This window comes from Cupressus sempervirens, chromosome 7 (assembly GCF_028749045.1).
Source record: "Cupressus sempervirens isolate cs-2001-9-10 chromosome 7, ASM2874904v1, whole genome shotgun sequence".
NCBI classification, from domain to species: Eukaryota; Viridiplantae; Streptophyta; class Pinopsida; order Cupressales; family Cupressaceae; genus Cupressus; species Cupressus sempervirens.
In genome coordinates, this window is record NC_143124.1 from 32054538 (window position 1) to 32075080 (window position 20543).

Genomic DNA, 20543 nt, shown 5'->3' on the forward strand with positions numbered 1-20543 from the left:
TTTTCTTATTTTAGTACTTAAGAAAACATATAAAAGCCTATTTTTTAGTTAATTTATCTAGCTGACATATACAGTTTAAAAAATATACATATAAAGGCTATGAATAACAGGAAACCCGTTATTACAGTAAAAAATATTATAATCAATTTACCATTCTTATTTGAAAATTTATTTCTATTAAAAATGTTTGAATCTGATTTCTACACTACCAAAATACTTGTCCAACATAATTTGCACAAAACACAATATTATCAGAGAAAACTATGAACATAAATCAAATTGCCGCCAAAGCAAGGGAGAAAACCCCCCTCTGTGTACTCAAGTGGAAAGTTTTTATTTTGAATCCACAATAATAATAAAAATCATATTTAGAACGACAAATTTTAAATTGTAATCTACTAAACACAAGGATGCTCGTAACTTAAAAACAGGCTTCTCATGCCCTAGTTCTAGAAATTTCTCCTGGCACGAGGAAGAACCTTACAGTTAAGGACAATGCAAGATGAGATAATTCAAAGTTGAAATCTAAATATTGTAATTCAAAAGATCTCTTAACCATATTTTAGTGAGAATAATTTTCAGACAAGTTCTAAACAAAGCTTTGGTGGGAATAATGTCAGCTATACAAATGAATACTCCATAAAGAAAAGAGGCACATTCCCATATCTCCATTTGTGTCTTTTTGGTTCAAGATCCCATGCCGATGAATACAAAATCTAATGCTCCATTTCTGTTGTTCTCCATTTTTATTTACATTGTTTGGACTGTAAGTTTTCAGAGGATATTAACTTTGTCACCAGGCCTTCTAATCTTTTAGCACCTGGCCCAGGTCTAAGGACCATTGGATCACCTTTGACTGTGCAAGGATCTTTACCACCTTCTCTGCTCCCTACACACCACCCACCAGGTGTGAATTGACCCTCAGCACGTCCTAAAAGCTCTTTGTCAATTTTATCCAAAACAGGGTCATCTTTGGGAAATTTCCTAGCAAACGGAGCACCACTTTTAACCATGTTATTAAAATCCTTTGAGGATAACAGCTTTGGGTGTTGTTTAGGGGGGGTATCCCAGGCAATATAATGTAAGTCATGGTTCACTGTGGTATTCCGGAATTCCTGAGCATTGCAGATGACTGTGTGAAAGTATCCTTCTGGGGATGAAATAAAATTTGTATAGTACATGAGAACTGTTCTAGGCAGATTATCCCACCCCCATATACAGAACTCCAAAAATGGACGAGTCAACATAACCCATGCTGATCCTGCAATAAAAGATGTGCATCATATAACCCGATTCAAGTGGTTTTCTAAAATAACGAGGATAACATATAGCACTTTCAACAGTACATGTTTTACTAGACAATCTACCATTCTATTTACCAAACAACATGCAACTAAGATGATAAAACACTTATCTGTTTGGCCATACACAGAATCAAAAGAGAGTCATTAGGTATGATTTACATCAGAATCAAACAATTCAAAGCAAGTAACAATCAGAATTCCCTGAATTAAAGAACTAAGATATATGTTCCCTTGTCGCACGACAGATTAAGAGACCTCCAGGAGAAAATGCCTAACCAATTGCATATATATGAGCAGGAAAATCTTATTTATTATTATCATTGATATAACTATGGCAATATGTAGGAACAAACATGATCAGGCATACCCATGACTGCATTTTATAGAGCATAGTGGAAAAACAAGTTGTAATACTGTAGTTTAATAAAGCAAACAGGAAAAAAACAGCACACAGTAATTCCCACTTCCTGGTAATCCACAATAAATTCCAAATCTCACTTTATTCATTTGAACTATATGTATGTAAATATTGTAAATCAGGGCTAGGCTCCATTGGCTTAAAATTGGTAATCATGTCTCAAAAGGAAAATTTTCAAGTTTTGCATGGTAAACATTCATTACCATCCCTGAAGCAAATTCGTGAAGGACAACAATCCTTACCTTCTGCCAGAACTACAGAATATTAAAGCCTTTGTCCATCATTTTGAGTGGGTCTTTGCAGTTCAAGATTATACACTGAGCAGATCATTGGCAGAACTCACTCAACATAGTCCCTTGCTAGGTCACTAATTCCTAGTTATTTTGTGTGATCAACTTCTTACCTTTAGAATTTTAAGAAAGTTTTATTTCTTAAGGCCAATTAGAAACCCCCTTGATTCAATGAGTTTCCTTTGGGATTTCACAAGTCCTCTGGGACATTCTGGTAGCAACCTTCACGAGGTATATCTTGAAGTTTTTCATTCCAAATCATTGACAAAGCTCTGGCTCTCAAGCTCTACCTTTTCCTCCCTCAGCTTGTTTGTCCTAACCAAACAGGATTTAGTAAGTTTAAGTTCATCCGAGATGATATTATTGTTGTTTCAAGAAGGCACGGAGTGGACTCGCCAATCTCAAAAGCCCACCAGCTTCCTAAAGATAGACTTTGACTGGGCCTACAATCACATTGAATAGTCAATCATCATTGCCATGGTTCATGCACTTGACCTAGGGCCCCCCTTTCATTCAATCTGCGTAGACATTCGTTAATGCCCCTGCTTACATCACAATTTCTAGCTAAAAATTGGTTAGGTAAATTTGTAACTGATGTCATAAAGAGCTAGATGCAGTATAGTAGGAGATGCAAAAAGAAGAAACACGATAGACTGGTCATATTTGTCGTTAATATTCAAGAAATATGCAGAAGTTATGAATGTTAAAAAAAATACCAGTCACAGGAAATGTCACAGTATGTAATAACCACCCCTTTTTTTGTTTTTTGAGGAGACTTGCAAACTACTGAGTCTTATCAATTAGAGTGTAATTTTCAACATAGCACTTTGACAAACACTTAGCAACATACAACAATAAATATGCAAATTCTAGAACCTCCTTATTTGCTGATAAAATATTGATTTTGCAATAGAAATGTTTACATACAATTGTCTTATAGGCTGCAACAAATATTCAAACTGATATTTAACAATTACAATGCCTAAAATGAACAGTATGATGGAAGGAACCTGGAAGTAGTGATCTGCAGATGAAATGACAGCATCTCAACCTTTTAACTAGCAAGAGTGGGCAAGAAAACTCAATGCAACAATGTTCATGCACTGTAGCAGCACTATTCATGACACTGTAACAATTTCACTATTCACACGCACTGTAGCAAAACACTGTTCATGTTCACTATAGCAAAACATTGTTCACGCTCATTGTAGCAAAACTGCTATTCATGGCCACTGTAGCAAAAACACTATTCATATGCACTATAGCAAAATCACTATTTACAAGCACTGTAGTAAAAACACTATTCACACGCACTATAGCAAAATCACTATTCATGGCTGCATAACCTGAATTTCAGAGCTCTTAAATCATGTGTAAAATCACCAATAAATCTGTCATGTCCCCTTCTCAACACTAGTGTTTTGGCACCAGGTTAATCTATCTCCGCATCTAGAGAGATTAACTCCTTTAGCTAACAAGATGCCCACCAGTCAAATCGGAGGTTTTATTTTATATACTTCAGTATTTTATTAAAGTGTGTGGGTAAAGTCACTTTATGTTAGAAAGATATTTACTTTATAAAGTGACTTAAGCGACTACAAGACGAAAATTGTGTTTTATCCCACATTCTTTGCTTCTTTGTTTTTCCCTCACTTTGAGATTATAAAAGGAGCTTGCATTGAGATCTGGACACACAAGAATTTAAGAAGCTCAAATATATTGAAACTCTGGTTACTTAATTGTGACTGGTCTGAACTGTGAGGACGAGACCCCTCAAGTTCAAAGTATCTCCAAGGAAGTTGGATGTTACCCCAACCTTCCTTTCATAAGCAATGGTAAAGTTGGGCAGAAATCGGCAAGTTAGAAGAGTTCAAAGGGCAAGCTAATGGCAAGTGAGTGCAATTGAGAAATCCAACACTACGTAATTTTGAATACATGATTTGCGTAACCATTGGTAGATTGTACTTGGGCGCAAAAGCTAGAAGTTGTATGCCAATTACCCAGAAGGAATAACGTGGAAGGCACCCACGAAATACAATGAGAGAACACGGGCTGCAAACAGAAAGGTCCCATCCCAGTTGCTATTAGAATCAGCTACGTGGGCAAGTCATGCTCTACACAGTAGAGTTTCGGAGTCAAGGAAAGTAACCGTTGAATGTCTCAGAGCTCACGAGTTTGGAGTGTTGGACGGAGGACGTTTGAAGGAAAATAGGGTGGAGGTTGTTTGGGGTGCATACGAGTGAAGCACAGTCGTCTTCTTAATTAGCTCAGTCTATATCTGCGTTGAGAGACTGCGCATTCTTTGCACAAGTTGTGAAAGTCCATTGCCACATCAGAGCACGAGAAGGCTGTATGGTCCTCGATCAATGACCATTGGATTGGAGATTCAAGCCGGACACGGGCTCTCAGTCGCCTAACCACAATACAGGTCGGCCACTATCTACCACCTCTTTCATTTTGTTCTTACTATAGCTATCACTGTGTTTAAGTATAACCTTGGATATTGTAGCTGCATGCCCATTATTTGCATAACCACTATTTGGATTGAATGAATCAGTGCCTCTTATATTGGATTGTCTTTACGAGTGAAACCTTCAAATGCATTTATTGTTAATTAGAAATTCAATCCATGTTGCTTAGTATCAATTTAGAGTGACACAAACAATTTTCAGAGTATTAATTCGTGGCTGAGACTTAAGATTGACAGTCAAATGTTTGCTAAAATGCTATAGTTCAAACTAAATTCGAGGTCAGTTTAATAATTTATTAGCATGATATATGTTCATTCCCACGTTACCTGTGATTGTTTGACAAATTCCTCTCCTGTTTTATATATATATATATATATATTCAGCATTCTAATTACTGAATTTAAGCTCAAATTATTACAATGGTATCAGAGCCACAAGACCTGCCATCTTGTGAGAAATAACAAAATTCTTGCAAACCAATTTCCACCCAAAAATGACATCCAGGGATGAGTAGAAGACACCATAAATTCAGTCACCGACAGCCAGAACAAGCAAATTCTTCAGACCATATCGACATTGAAGACAGTTTTACAGTGGATGAGGCAATAACTTTTGGAACAGGTGAACAAGCTGATATTACTCAACAGATTGATCATTTGGGACAGGCTGAACCAGAGAACAACGTTCAAATGGCACATAATGAAACTGAACAGGACAGGGAAGTTCGAGAAACCTTGCAGGCTATCAGAGATGGACTGAACAACATTGCCAATGCTCTTCAGCAGTTAGCAGGTACTATGCAGCAGTTGGTCCTGGCCCATAGAAGAGCTCTTAGCCATCACAGTGGAGGCGGGAGTATAGCTGGATCTCCTCGAGCAACTAGAGCTCCCACACATAACACTAACAGGCCCTTAATGCCAGTTTTAATGTAGAAGAAGTTGTACCACCAGCAGCTCCAAATCTATTACCGGACAATGTTATGGCAACGTTTGATGAGTGAGATTTGTTTCCGGATCCTATTAAACAAAATCTGACCTTTGTTCAGTATTTAAATCAGAAAAGAGAGACTGATAGGCAGCAGCAGGATCGAAGACCGAGAGCACCTAACAGAGACCTAAAACATGCCATGAACAAATTAACTCTCCCCACCTTTGATGGCAGTGGTCAGACTTCCGCTAGAGCTTGGATTCACAAGCTGGATACCTATTTGACACTTAAGCCCATGGCTGAAGTGGAAGCCATCAGATTTAAACTATGCACCTTGAGAGAGTTGCGTACGATTGGTGGCATCATCGATTAGTCACCCAGGATCATGGGCTCATAACTTCTTACGAAATCTTCAGCTCCAAGCTGATTACTTGCTTTGACAGGAAAGATATTGAAGTCTATTACAAGGATTTGGCTCAATTACTTCAGAGTGGGTCTTTGGATAGGTTCATTGATGAGTTTCAACATATAATGGAGCCGGATATGTCAGAGCAACGCAATGTGATGTTATTCACAGAGGAGTTACAAGACAGGTTTAGGGGTTTGGTTAAGGTACTTAAACCAAACACCCTAGATGACACGATTAAGATCACCCACGATTTGGATTCACCTTCATCGATATTACAGCCTCCAAAGAAACCTTACAGAGGATCTACATCGAGTCAAGGAAACAAAACCCAGATTTGATTTTGAAACGCGCAATGAACTCAGGAGGAAGAAATTGTACTTTACTTGTAGGGAGCCTTGGACCCCCGTTCACAAATGCCTTGGTAAAGGCAAGATTCACTATGTTGAGCTTCTTTCCGAGGATGAAGGGGAGCAATAGGAAGGTGAAGATGTTGAGGACAGTGAGAAGAAGAAGTTGAGGAGCACCCCCTTAAAGATAAAAAGAAGAAAGCCATCACGGAACAGCCTCCAATTATAGCCACTCTTTCTAGTGATCTGGCCTGTCATCCTTTTAGAGTGAAGCGGGTGGTTAAGGGTCACCGCATTGTTTGCCTCTTGGATACAAGAGCCTCACATAATTTCATCAGTACAAGGATGGTATCTAGGAGAGGTTTGCAGACAGTTGACATACCCGAGTTTGAGGTGAAGGTAGCAGGCGGTGAAGTTTTGAGGTGTATAGAGAAAGTAGCCGTTCTTCAGATACAGTTTGATGATTATCTTTTGGAGACTGATTTCTACGTTGTTGATTTGGATGGTTTGGATGCCATTTTGGGTAGACAGTGGTTAAGGACTCTTTGCAGGTACACTTTTGATCACAAGACCATGCAGTTGGAATTCTCATAGGGTGATCGGTTAGTAGTCCTAAAGGCCATACCAGATAGTGGACCCAAATTGATAACAACTCACAAGATGGAGGCCATTTTGAGACATGATGATATAGAATGGGCGACACAGTGCTTCATCTCCTCAAAGGAGACACAGGATACATGACAACAATATCATTGTGACATTTAGACAGTCTTAGATAAGCACAGGAGGGTGTTTGAGAATATACCTTCGGGAATCTCGCCCAAATAGAGGGTTTGAGCATATCATTGAGCTAGAGGAGGATGCCAAACCCGTCATTACCACTCCTTATCGTCACCCCAAGCACTACAAGGAAGAGATAGAGAAGACGATCAAGGAGCTTTTAGATATGGGACATATCCGATCCAGCTCTAGCCCCTTTGCCTCTTTAATGGTGTTGGTTAAGAAGAAGGACGGCACCCTTTGGATGTGTATAGACTATTGCGCCCTGAATAAGAGAACTATTAAAAACATGTATCCAATTCCCCGCATTGATGAGTTATTGGATGAGCTTCATAGGGCAGTTTATTTCTCAAAGATAGACCTTCGATCAGGATACCACCAAATACAAGTCCGAGAGGAGGATGTACATAAAACAGCTTTCAGATGCCACGACAGACACTACGAGTTCTTGGTGAAGCCATTTGGGCTCACTAACGCACCAACCACTTTTCAATCATGCATAAACCATATTTTCAAAAAAGGAAGAGTGTGTTGGTTTTTTTTGATGACATATTAATCTTTAGCAAGACTTGGGAAGAACATTTGCAGCATTTGGATGAGGTCCTCCGTCTCATGGAGGAGCATTTTTTATTCGCAAAAGAGTCTAAGTGCAAATTTGGGTTAACCAAGATTCTCTAATTGGGTCACGTGACTGGTGTCGAGGGGGTTAAGGTGCATCAGGAGAAGATACAAGCAATCCTATATTGGCCACCACCGAGAGATGTATCTGAGTTGCGGGGTTTCCTTGGTCTTTGTTCCTATTATCAACGGTTCGCCAAAAGTTTTTCCCAAGTAGCAGCACCCCTTACCGATCTAACACGAAAAGGGGCATTTAGTTGGATAGAAGGTTCTGAGGCAGCCTTTGATAAACTGAAACACGTGATGAGTACATGTCCAGTGCTAGCACTTCTTGATTTTTCTAAACCCTTCGTTCCAGAGTGTGATGCTTCGAGAAGCGGAATAGGGGCCGTATTGATGCAGGATCGTCATCCCATTGCTTTTGAGAGCAGGAAACTTAGGGGGAGCGAGTTACTATATTCCACTTATGATAAGGAGATGCTGGCCATAATGCATGCTTTGGCCAAATTTAGGCAGTACTTGGTGGGAAGTAAATTTACAGTAAAGACCAATCATAACAGCTTACACTACCTCCTAGAACAGGAGTTGAATGAAAGGTGGTAGAAATGGGTCAGCAATATCCAAGCTTATGATTTTGACATTGAGTATGTCAAGGGGAAAAATAATATAGTTTCTAATGCTCTTTCCCAGAGACCCCTAGTGCTAGAGTATTACGCCATTTCTGAGATTTCAACAGATTGGAGGTCCCACCTATTAGTGGAGTATTCCAAAAATGCTCATGCATGTCAAATTATGGACGGTATACTTCAGGACGAGCAATACAAGGTGATGAATGATGTTATATATTACAAAAATAAAATCTACCTAGTACCCAAATCTAAACTAAAGGCGGATATTATGCACACCATACACGATGCACCATTAGCAGGGCACCCAGGGTTTTTTTAAAACCTACAGGCAGATCAGGGAGAGATTCTCGTGGAAGGGGCTAAAGGATGATATATTACAGCATGTTAGAGAGTGCCAGACTTGTCAGCAGAACAAGTCTGAACAAGGTTTTCCTGCAGGTTTACTTCAGCCTCTCCCTATTCCAGCTCAGAGGTGGGAGAGCGTCTCCATGGATTTTATTACAGGGGCAGGGATTGCATCTTTGTGGTCGTAGAAAAATTGACTAAGTACGCGCACTTCTTCTCGATCGCCGTAGATTGGTCAGCCTCTCAAGTAATTGAGTTGTTCTTTCGAGAGGTTTTCCATCTCCATGGGTTACCCAAGACTATTGTGAGTGATAGGGACAATAGGTTTCTCAACACCTTTTGGCAGGAGATTTTCAAATTTGACAGGTACAGAGTTGACTCCCAGCACTAGCTATCACCTGCAGACAAATGGTCAGACCGAAATAGTGAATAAATGGGTGGAAGGGTACTTGAGAAATTAAATTGCAGGCCAGCAGAGAGCTTGGGTTGGGTGGTTGTATCTAGGGGAGTATTGTTATAACTCCACTTATCATATGTCCATTCAGATGACTCCTTTCCACGCCCTTTATGGTTATGAGCCTCTCTCTTTTATTGATTTGGCCTTACAGGACAGCAAGGCGCCATTGGCCAAAGATTGGATTATAGACTAGTAGGACATCCTCTGAGCTCTCAAGGATAATATTCAGCAGGCATAGAACCAGCAGAAGTTATACGCTGATCAAGTTATATGCTGATCGACATCGTACTAAGTGGAGTTTTGAGTTGGGTGATAGGGTTTTTCTTCGTCTACAGCCATATAGACAGAGCTCCTTGAAGAAAAGTGGGTCAAAGAAACTTAAGCTCAAATTTTACAGACCTTATTGTATCACGAGGAGGGTAGGAGAGGTCGCTTATGAGTTGGATTTGCCAAGTGTCAGCCGAATCCACAATGTTTTTCATGCTTCATGCCTCAAGAAGGCTGTGGGCCAGCAAATTGTACCTCCAGAGAGTGCCCCTGCTTGAGGAGGTGAGTAAGCTTATTTTGGTGTCGAAGGAAGTGATTGAAACCAGGGAGAGAAAGCTGTGTAACAGAACTATCAGGGAATATCTAGTCCGATGGAAAGACTTACCATATGAGGACACCACTTCGGAAGGTGAGTCTATACTGCAGCACCTAGCATTGAGATTGCTTGAGGGCGAGCAATCCTGGGAAGGGAGGATTGTCATGTCCCCTTCTCAACACTAGTGTTTTGGCACAAGGTTAATCTATCTCCACATCCGGATAGATTAACGGCTTTAGCTAACAGGATGCCCACCAGTCACATCGGAGGTTTTATTTTATATACTTCATTATTTTATTAAAGTCCGTGGGTAAAGTCACTTTATGTTATAAAGTTATTTACTTTATAAAGTGACTTAAGTGACTACATGACGAAAATTGTGTTTTATCCTACATTCCTTGCTTCTTTGTTTTTCCTTTACTTCGAGGTTACAAAAGGAGCTTGCATTGGGATCTGGACACACAAGAATTTAAGAAGCTCAAATATATTAAAACTCTAGTTACTTAATTGTGACTGGTCTGAACTGCGAGGACAAGACCCCTCAAGTTTGGAGTATCTCCAAGGAAGTTGGACGTTAGCCGAACCTTCCTTTCATAAGCAGTGATAAAGTTGGGCAGAAATTGGCAAGTTAGAAGACTTCAAAGGGCAAGCTAATGGCAGGTGAGTGCAGTTGAGAAATCCAGCACTACGTAATTTTGAATACATGATTTGTGTAACCATTGTAGATTATACATGTAAGATAGCTTGTTGGAAAGAGCTCAACCAAATCTACCAAGCCAAACACCTGAAATTTCCATATCACTTGACTCCCATTGACTTACTAAAGTTAGTAACTCCTAAAAATATTGCCAAATGAGCTCCCTAACCACTCCATTAGCCTATGGAAGCTCCTGCCATAGGCTAATCTATTGACCTTGACGGTCACATTAAGTAGGGGACATTACAGTCCACCCCCCTTGAAATTGCTTGCCCTCAAGCAATCTCAGTTCTAGATGCTGAAATACTTGCTCTTTTTCCCAAGTAGCATCCTCTTCTGGCAGGTTTCTCCACTTAACAAAGTATTCCTTAACTACCCTGTTCTTAAGAGTCCTCTCTCGAGTATCCAGAATAGCTTCAGGGACCAACACAAGCTTCCCCTCATCCAACGGCAAAAAATCTGCAAAAGGCACTATTCGTTGACCAATGGCTTTCTTAAGTCTCGACACATGAAACACATTATGTACTCGACTGCCCTCCAGAAGCTCAATCTCATAGGCGAACTCGCCCACTCTGCGAGTCACTCTATAGGGGCCATAAAACTTAGGCTTCAGCTTCTTAGCTCCGCTCTTCTTGAGCGTTGACTATCTGTATGGCTATAACCTCAAGTAAACCATATCCCCTACCTCAAAACTATGTTCTACCCTGTGCTAATCAGCATACAACTTTTGTTGATTGAGCTTGTTGTATGTTTTCCCTAAGCACTCTCAGGATATCTTGACTATCCTACAATAAGTCTTTAGCTTTGGGCACTCTACTGTCCCCCAAAACTAAATCGATGAAGCTAGGTGCTTCATAACCATATAGTGCCATGAAAGGAGTCATCTTGATGGACATCTCATATGTGGTATTATAACAATACTCTTTCATATGCAACCATCTGACCCAAGCTCTCTATTGAGCACTCACATAGTTTCTCAAATATCCCTCCACCCATTTATTCACAATCTTCGTTTGCCAATCTGTCTATGGATGGTAACTAGTGTTGGGTGTAAGATCTATACCACACAACCTAAACAATTCTTGCCAAAAAATACTCATAAATTTACTATCCCAGTCACTATCTATGAATCTAGGCAACCCATGTAACCTGAATATCTCTCTGAAGAAAAGATATGCCACCTGTGCTGCTGTGTAAGTGGATAGAATAGAAAAGAAGTGAGCGAATTTTGTCAAGCAGTCTACCACCACATAGGTGCAATCTCTCCCCTGCACTCATGGTAAACTAGTAATGAAGTCCATCGAAATGTTTTCCCATTTCCCATCCGCAATGGGCAAGGGCTTTAGTAAACCTGAAAGAAACATGTGCTCTCCCTTATTCTGCTGACAAACAACACACTCCCTGACATACCTTTGAACATCATCCTTGAGCCCTCTCCATGAGAACCGCTCTCGGATCTGCCTATAGATCTTGAAGACCCCTGGATGCCTAGCTATAGGTGCATCATGAAATGCCCTCAGAATCTCCTCTCTAAACTATGATGTAGGGATCAAATAAACCCTGTCCTGAAATCTGATCAACCCATCCAAGACCGCATACCTGTCATCCTGAATGGTGCCCACAACTATCCCAAAAGCCCAATCATCTCTTGCATACTCCGCCGCAATCCGATCTCTCCAATCTCCTAAAACCTCTACCAGAGCACATAAGTGGGGTCTCCAAGATAAAGCATCAACCACCACATTTTTCTTACCTTTGACAAACTTTAGGTCAAAGTCATAAGCTTGCAATTTGGTAACCCATTTCTGCTACCAGTCATTAAGATCACACTGGCCCATGAAGTATTTAATACTATTGTGATCAATCTTGATCACAAAATGCTCACCTACCAAATAAGATCAGAATTTGGCCAGCGCATGCATTATGGCCAACATCTCCTCATCGTAGATAGAATAGCTCCTCTCAACTCCTTGGAGCTTCCTACTCTCGAAAGCAATGGGGTGTCTCTCCTGCATCAAAAGTGCCCCTATCCCATCTCCTAAAGCATTACACTGAAGTTCAAATGGTTTTGTAAAAACAGGTAGACCTAGAACCGAACAAGATGACATTACCTATTTAAAGTGGTCAAAACATCTTTGTGCTGCCTCTATCCATATGAAGGCCCCCTTCTTGGTGAGATTCGTCAAAGGTGCAGCAATCTGTGAGAATCCCCTAACAAACCTCCTGTAAAAACCACATAAACCAAAGAACCCCTTGAGTTGTGTGAGGTTTTTGGGAGTAGGCCAATCCACAATAGCTCGAATCTTTTCAGGATCAACCCTAACACCATCTGCACTTATGATATGCCCAAGGTAAAGGAGCTCAGTCATGCCAAACTTGCATTTAGATTCCTTGGCATACAACGACTCTCTCTCGAGAATAGATAACACCTCCTCTAGATGTTGTAAGTGCTCCTCCCAAGTCAAACTGAAGACCAAGATGTAATCAAAGAAGATCAAGACAAATCTCCTCAACTGCCTCCTAAATACCTGGTTCATACAACTTTGAAACGTAGCGAGCGCATTGGTTAGCCCAAATAGCATAACCATAAACTCAAAGTGGCCATAGTGACATCGAAAGGTTGTTTTCTCGATGTCCTCTGCTCTTATCCGAATCTGATGGTATCCGGATCATAAATCAATTTTGGTGAAGAAGCATGCCCCATGCAACTCATTAATCAACTCGTCAATCTTAGGAATGGGATACCTGTTTTTAATTGTTTTCGTATTCAGTGCCTTGTAATCGATGCACATGCGCATCGTCCCATCTTTCTTCTTTACCAAAACTATTGTTGAAGCAAAAGGGCTTTTGCTAGGCCTAATGTACCCCATCTCCAACAACTCCTTAATTGCCTTCTCTATCTCATCCTTATGTTTCTAAGGATGACGATAGGGAGTAATCATAACTGGTTTGGCTCCTTCCTTGAGCTCAATAACATGCTCTATCCCCCTATCAGGAGGAATGTAATGGGCACCCAGGAATGCCCAAAAGCTGAATCAACTGCTGAAATTATATTAATTCTAAAAATGCTGCAATCAAGTACACAGAGATGTATTCCAAAGGCCAAACCCTAAGGGAATGACGTCTAGAATGTTACAACAGAGAATGAACGTCCTCTATTGCCAAAAAAGGAGTGTGATTCACACATCCAAGCTCTTATCAAATGCAAGTTATAATCATCCAATACAATAATCCGATGCTAAACAATGAGACTCTCACCCCTATTTATCCTATTCCTTCACCCTTCTAGAAAGAACTAAAACATTAATTAATTGCAGGTGCTAGAAGCTTCCCCCTTCCAATAATTAATGCACTCTCTAGAAACTCCTCTCTTGCAATAATTAATTGTGCTTCTAGAGGCTTCCACCTTTCCAATAATTAATACACACTCTAGATGCATTTCCTTTGTAATACAATAATTAATTAAATTAATTAAATATAAAGCCAACTTTTAATTTTAATTTATTTAATGACTTTATAAGAAATTAATTTAATTTTTTCTTATCCTCCACTTAGACTTTGGAGAACGTGAAGGCCAAAAGATGGGATCATTACAAATCCGCCCTCCTTGAAATTGCTTGTCCTCAAACAATTAACATAATGGACTCCAACCTCCACCTGGATCCCAATTGAAGTAATGTGTGATATCCATATGGACATTAACCCAACTACAAATCAGCATCATTAGGACCAACCACATGTCGTGCAACCTAGCACCCAATACTGGTGAAGAAGTTAGAATGTCACCAAAAGGTAACTCCGTATAAGATCTATAAAATCTCTTCTTCCCAACTGTTGCAACACAAAACTAAATATTTGTAGATGGTGAAAACAAAGCCCAACTCCACTCAAGAGAGTGATCAATATCAACCTCAAACATCAAATTGTCATAAGATAATGTGGCATCCATGTTGAACATAGTACTATCGCAGAAGTGAACATCTACACTTTGTTGATCAATAGTATAATATGACTCTGTCACTATATTACTCACCTCATTAGCAATAATAGGTGTACTATCATTAAAGCACACATCTACAACTGCATGCATACTGCTAAACTCCTTGTTGGATGGTTCAACGGACACAGAAGTGGCTGCTGATAGGACAATATCCTCGCATTCTCCTAATCCCATTATTGTTGCATCGCCATCCTCTGACAAAGCTTCATATGTGGACTCCTGACTATCACCAATAGCATAGCCCGGTGGTGTCTCGATCCCATCTGAAGAATCAACTACCTTCTGCGTTGGAGCAACGCACAAATCATCAATGTTGATGCCCATATGTCTAGCCATAAGTTGCAACATCATATCCATTCGCCTATTCTGCTCCTGTTGCATATGTTGCCTCTTCTCTAATATACCCAATAACTGTCTGAACATCACATCTTGATCTGGACTAATATACATCTTTATCCGGCTATCAATATGATCTCCACAGGATGGCAGGACTTATAGCTCTGATACCACTGTAATGGGCACCCAGGAATGCCCAAAAGCTGAATCAACTGCTGAAATTATATTAATTCTAAAAATGCTGCAATCAAGTACACAGAGATGTATTCCAAAGGCCAAACCCTAAGGGAATGACGTCTAGAATGTTACAACAGAGAATGAACGTCCTTTATTGCCAAAAAAGGAGTGTGATTCACACATCCAAGCTCTTATCAAATGCAAGTTATAATCATCCAATACAATAATCCGATGCTAAACAATGAGACTCTCACCCCTATTTATCCTATTCCTTCACCCTTCTAGAAAGAACTAAAACGTTAATTAATTGAAGGTGCTAGAAGCTTCCCCCTTCCAATAATTAATGCACTCTCTAGAAACTCCTCTCTTGCAATAATTAATTGTGCTTCTAGAGGCTTCCACCTTTCCAATAATTAATACACACTCTAGATGCATCTCCTTTGTAATACAATAATTAATTAAATTAATTAAATATAAAGCCACCTTTTAATTTTAATTTATTTAATGACTTTATAAGAAATTAATTTAATTTTTTCTTATCCTCCACTTAGACTTTGGAGAACGTGAAGGCCAAAAGATGGGATCATTACAAGGAACCCCATGCGAAATCCCGCCAAATATTTTAGTGTGCCTGTCAAGTATCTCCTAGATATCCGGTGGATGACTCTTTCCCCATGGATCCCATGAAGCTGGCATAGTGAAACATTCTACTACCCACTCTATGTCATTATGCCGAAAAAGTCTCTGCATTCTCCTCAAGGAGACTACCCTGCAACTACCATCTGAAAGTCCTCTGAGCATAACAATTTTGCCCTCATGCTGGAATCTCATCTCCAATTTTGCTAGGTTGAGTGTGAACTCAACTAGCTATGCCATCCATGTCATGCCGAGGATGACATCATAGTCTCCCATGTCTACGACATAGAACTCATCCTCCAAGTCATAGCCATCTCCAAACTTGATGTGAAGATTAGATATCTTCTGAGTGCATAATAATTTGTCACTATTAGCTACCATGACTTTAAACCCAGCATGCTCCTCAGTCTGTAAACCTCTTGTAGCTACCAACTGTGCATTAATGAAGTTATGTGTAGCCCTAGTGTCAATGGGAGAAATCACTTTCTGCCCTTGGATAGTACACCTGACCTTAAATGTGATCGCCTTTTGAGCCCCCGTCAACCGTGCCAACGACCTATCATCCTTAGGAATGTCATTCTCCTCTAGAGTGCTACTCTCCTCCAAATCAGAGTGCTGTTCCTCCCCCTTTGACTGTGACTCCTCCGCTGAGAAATACTCCATTTGATTTGCCTTAGCCTTGAGAGGGCACTTATGAGACAAATCCTAAGGCTCTCTGCAATGAAAACATAGCTTCTTCCTCCTTAACTCATTCAGGATGTCATTGTCCAATTTATTATCCCTTTTTGGCTGAGCATCCTTGTGAAAAGATTTTTTGTCCTTTTCTTTATCCTTCTTTAGATGTGAGTCCCTATGCTGAAATCTTCTCCCTAAAGAAGAAGGTGCTAAGTCACGAGCCTTCTTAGTGGCCTCCTGTAATGTACTCAAGTCATGCCCCTTGACCCAAACCCTCAAGGGATCTGAGAGTCCATCCATAAAAAGCACTACTAATCTCCTTTCTGAAATATCTGTAACTAACACAGCTAACCTCTAAAATTCACTAATGTATGTCTCAATTGATTCCCACTACTTGAGCTATGCCAACTCTTTAAACTATAGCTCAAGATCTTTGGTATCAAATCTTTCTATGAGTCTCTCAGTGAACTTCTCATAAGATGTGATCTGATTATGCCCCATGGTTACCATGCCATGGTGCCACCACTCATGCATTGGACCATCCAAATAAATAGTTGCATACTTGATAGCCTCCTCCTCAAGCATCAGATTCAACTGGAAGTATGTATCTACCTTCTGCACCCAAGCTCATGTAGTCATCCCTGAAGCATCATAATACAGTAAAAAAAGTTTTCGAACTTTTTTTCTCAGCTCAAAGTTTTGATTCCTCCCTCCTGCTCTAGGCATGCGTCTCATCCTTACGTCCATGTAATCTCTGAGGCGAATATTTGCCTAAAACTCCAATCCACTAGCCTCCCAGTCCCTCCTAAACTGATCCTATAACTCAGTAATCTACAGTTCGTTTACTGGTTGAACCAGATCTCTAGGTGGGAAGGTGGGTAGAAGAGGTCTCGAGCTCGTTGTCCAAGCTGGGTGTCCAACATGTCTAAAGTTATCAACCTCATTCCCATTGTTGCCATGTCCATGATTATTACCATTAATGTTATTCTCAGGACCATTGTTGTTGCCTCGGCCTCCATTGTTATCATTGCCCCCATTTCCATTGTTTGCATCACCTAGATTAATATTGACGCCCATTTGTCTAGCCATAAGCTACAACATCATATCCATTCACCTATTCTGCTCCGGTTGCATATGCTACCCCTCCTCCAACGTACCCAATAACCGTCTGAACATTACCTCCTCCTAATCAGGACCGGCATTCTTGCCTCCGCCTAGTCCTGTATTCCTATCACCTCGATCACCCATACTATTATCTTGTTCAAAGAATATCTCCTTTGTGTTTGTATGACTAGACTCTATGTCCACCTGCACAAATGAACTAGATTGCTCGCTCTATGAGTCTTGATCTTTGTTGTCTTGCTCTGGTATGGCGGAAGTTAATGATCTTTGTCGCATGCTTGAACATACATTCTAAACCTGTTTTATTTCTAACTTTAGTGTTTTGACATTTCATCAAACACTTTTTCTCTTTATCCGGCTATTCTGAATTCCCTATAAGACTTCCACAAGATGGCAGGACTTAAAGCTCTAATACCACTGTAATAACCACCCCTTTTTTTGTTTTTTGAGGAGACTTGCAAACTACTAAGTATTATCAATTAGAGTGTAATTTTCAACATGGCATTTTGACAAACACTTAGCAACATATAACAATAAATATGCAAAGTCTAGAACCTACTTATTTGCTGATAAAATATTGATTTTGCAATAGAAATGTTTACATACAATTGTCTTATAGGCTACAACAACTATTAAGATTGATATTTAACAACTGCAGTGCCTAAAATGAACAGTATGATGGAAGGAACCTGGAAGTAGTGATCTGCAGATGAAATGACAGCATCTCAACCTTTTAACCGGCAAGAGTGGGCAAAAAAACTCAATGCAACAATGTTCATGCACTGTAGCAACACTATTCACGACACTATAGCAATTTCACTATTCACGAGCACTGAGCAAAACATTGTTCATGCACATTGTAGCAAATCACTATTCATGCGCACTGTAGCAAAATCACTATTCACAGCCACTTTAGCAAAAAACACTATTCACATGCACTATAGCAAAATCACTATTCACGGGCACTGTATCGAAAACACTATTCATGCACACTGTAGCAAAATCACTATTCATGACTACATAACTTAAACTTCAAAGCTCTTAAATCATGTGTAAAATCACCAATAAATCCCACTATGTTTCCTGAATGAAAACACCCAATAATCCTCCTGACTATGTCTTTCAATAGCGAAGAGAATGCTAGCAAAGAGGGGTTTCGTCCTCCAAGCTCAACAATTAGATTTCCCAGAAACCTAATAGCATAATAATAATATTATCCAAGCATGCTCCAACTCATTCCAGCCAAGAGAATATAAAGTCCCCCAAGAAGTTGACTTCATTTGCATAAGCAATGTGGGATAAATGGGAAATACCTTTTTAAAACAACATTATAATAAAGTGACTTAATTGATAACTCTTTTATTTTATTATCACTTTATAATAAAGCAAATTTTTCTTCGGTATTAAAATCGTATAAGAGTCAAACTCAGAATACCATGTATGATAGCTCGTTGGAAAGAGCTCAACCAAATCTACCAAGCCGAACACCTGAAATTTCCATATCACTTGACTCCCATTGACTTACTAAAGTTAGTAACTCCTGAAAATCTTGCCAAATGAGCTCCCTAACCACTCCATTAGCCTACGGAAGCTCATGTCATAGGCTTATCTATTGACCCTAATGGTCACATTAAGTAGGGGACATTACACAGTAACGTGTCAATATCTCTGATTGCAAGTTCATTGTTCACTAGTAATTCTGTATATCCCTTGTTTTTGTTTTGCTGCGCTTATCAAGCATACAGAACTTGCTGTGAGAGATCAAACTTGGTCTTCATATGTACATTCAGAAGGTTGTCTGGTATATTCACACAATCTGCACTTCACATTACTTCAAGTTGTATATAAAACATACATGTGTGCGGATATATATATTCTGCACAGATCCAGTTTTGGTAGACACAAGTATTCTTCTTTGAAGTTTGCAATCTGCATAATGAAATCAAATTGTTCAAAGTTTTGGTTTGTTTTATAAACTGATGGAAACTACTGCACATTTGTTCAACCAATAGAAACTCTTTTTCAGACGTGTAAAGGCTGATGGAAAGGGTGTGAGTGTGTATCATTGATCAGATGTGTAAAGGCCCATTGTAAAAAGAATGAAGCATGGGATTGCTGATGAGAAGATAAAAATAATAAAAAATCCGATGTATGCATAGGCTATTTTGATAAGTCGGTCCCAAGTTGTATGAAGAAATCAGCATTGTAAGATTGGAGAATTCTTTTAAGTATTGATAAATACTGAGAGTTGAATTGTATAATTACAGTGAATGTATTCTGTCTAAAGTTTTGACAGATATCAAGTTGAATGGACTGTGATGAAATACATCTGCAAGTTAGAGAAGTCTTAGTAAGAAAAGAGTATTGTAAAACAAATGTAAATTCTTACGGTTGGTACCTCCAGGATGTTGAGTTGGTGCTCAATTTGAGAAGTTTGTGCTTCTGTCACAGTTGGTGCTCTCAGAGTCTCGAGCAAGGAATTTGGTGACTCCTTAATGTCTCTGCACTTGCATACACTATTTCTATGTAAAGCTGGATTACGAAAGTAGATTGTAGAAACATTTCTCACTGTGTTTTGTCACCTATTATGGGTTTTCCGCATACTTCCATGTGTTGTGACCTCTATGTGTGATTTTTCTCTTATTAATTCTTTTTTTTATGCTTATCGGTTTATCAAAGTTTTTTATTTGTTGAGGATCTGAAATTTAGATTTTCTACTAATTCATCCCCCCTCTCACTTGAAGAATTGTGTTTTACACAATCCACAACTTTTGGTCTTCACAAGCCCATCCATCAAAGTTGTCCTTTGACACCAGCAGTCTATGTTCATGCTGCTAAAGGATTTGACCACTTCCTAGCTCATGTTATCTCCCAATCACTAATCAATGCTATAGGCAATCTTTGCTTCCATAATTGCAATGAGTTGAAGAATTCAGCTCGAAGTGTATTAGACGAGAACTGTTCTGATTTTTGGTAATACCTTTTTCAGTCCAAGGCTCGTCCTCCATAATGTAATCAGTTGTAATAGATAGTGGAGAAAAACTCAGTTGTAATAGATAGTGGAGAAAAACTCAGTTGTTAGGTACCAAATTGTAGAACTTGGTATGATTTTAACCTAGAAGCCAAGAATCTTCTACAAGCACACCACCTATCACAATGAGAAATCAAGAAAGACAATTTGCTTGAAAAAACCTGAGAATTTGGCATTTGCATAAAATGAATTGGGATACAATTGGATTGAATTTATTTTATAGATAGCAAGTCCTCCAAAATTAGGAAAAAGCTGAAAAGGATAGGAAAGAGAATTAAAGCTCCTCTAAGT

General features: G+C 39.4%; 1 protein-coding gene across 1 annotated transcript in view; it reads right to left on the reverse strand.

Moving 5' to 3' along the window:
- Nucleotides 1–313: 313 nt before the first annotated feature.
- Nucleotides 314–20543, reverse strand: part of LOC149545284 (beta-glucuronosyltransferase GlcAT14A-like) — a 90233-nt gene continuing 70003 nt past the window's right edge. The window contains exon 4 of the mRNA XM_089790618.1: nucleotides 314–1261. Within this exon, the coding sequence (XP_089646744.1) occupies nucleotides 747–1261 (515 nt within the window). The 3' untranslated portion in view covers nucleotides 314–746. The remainder of the gene's footprint in view (nucleotides 1262–20543) is intronic.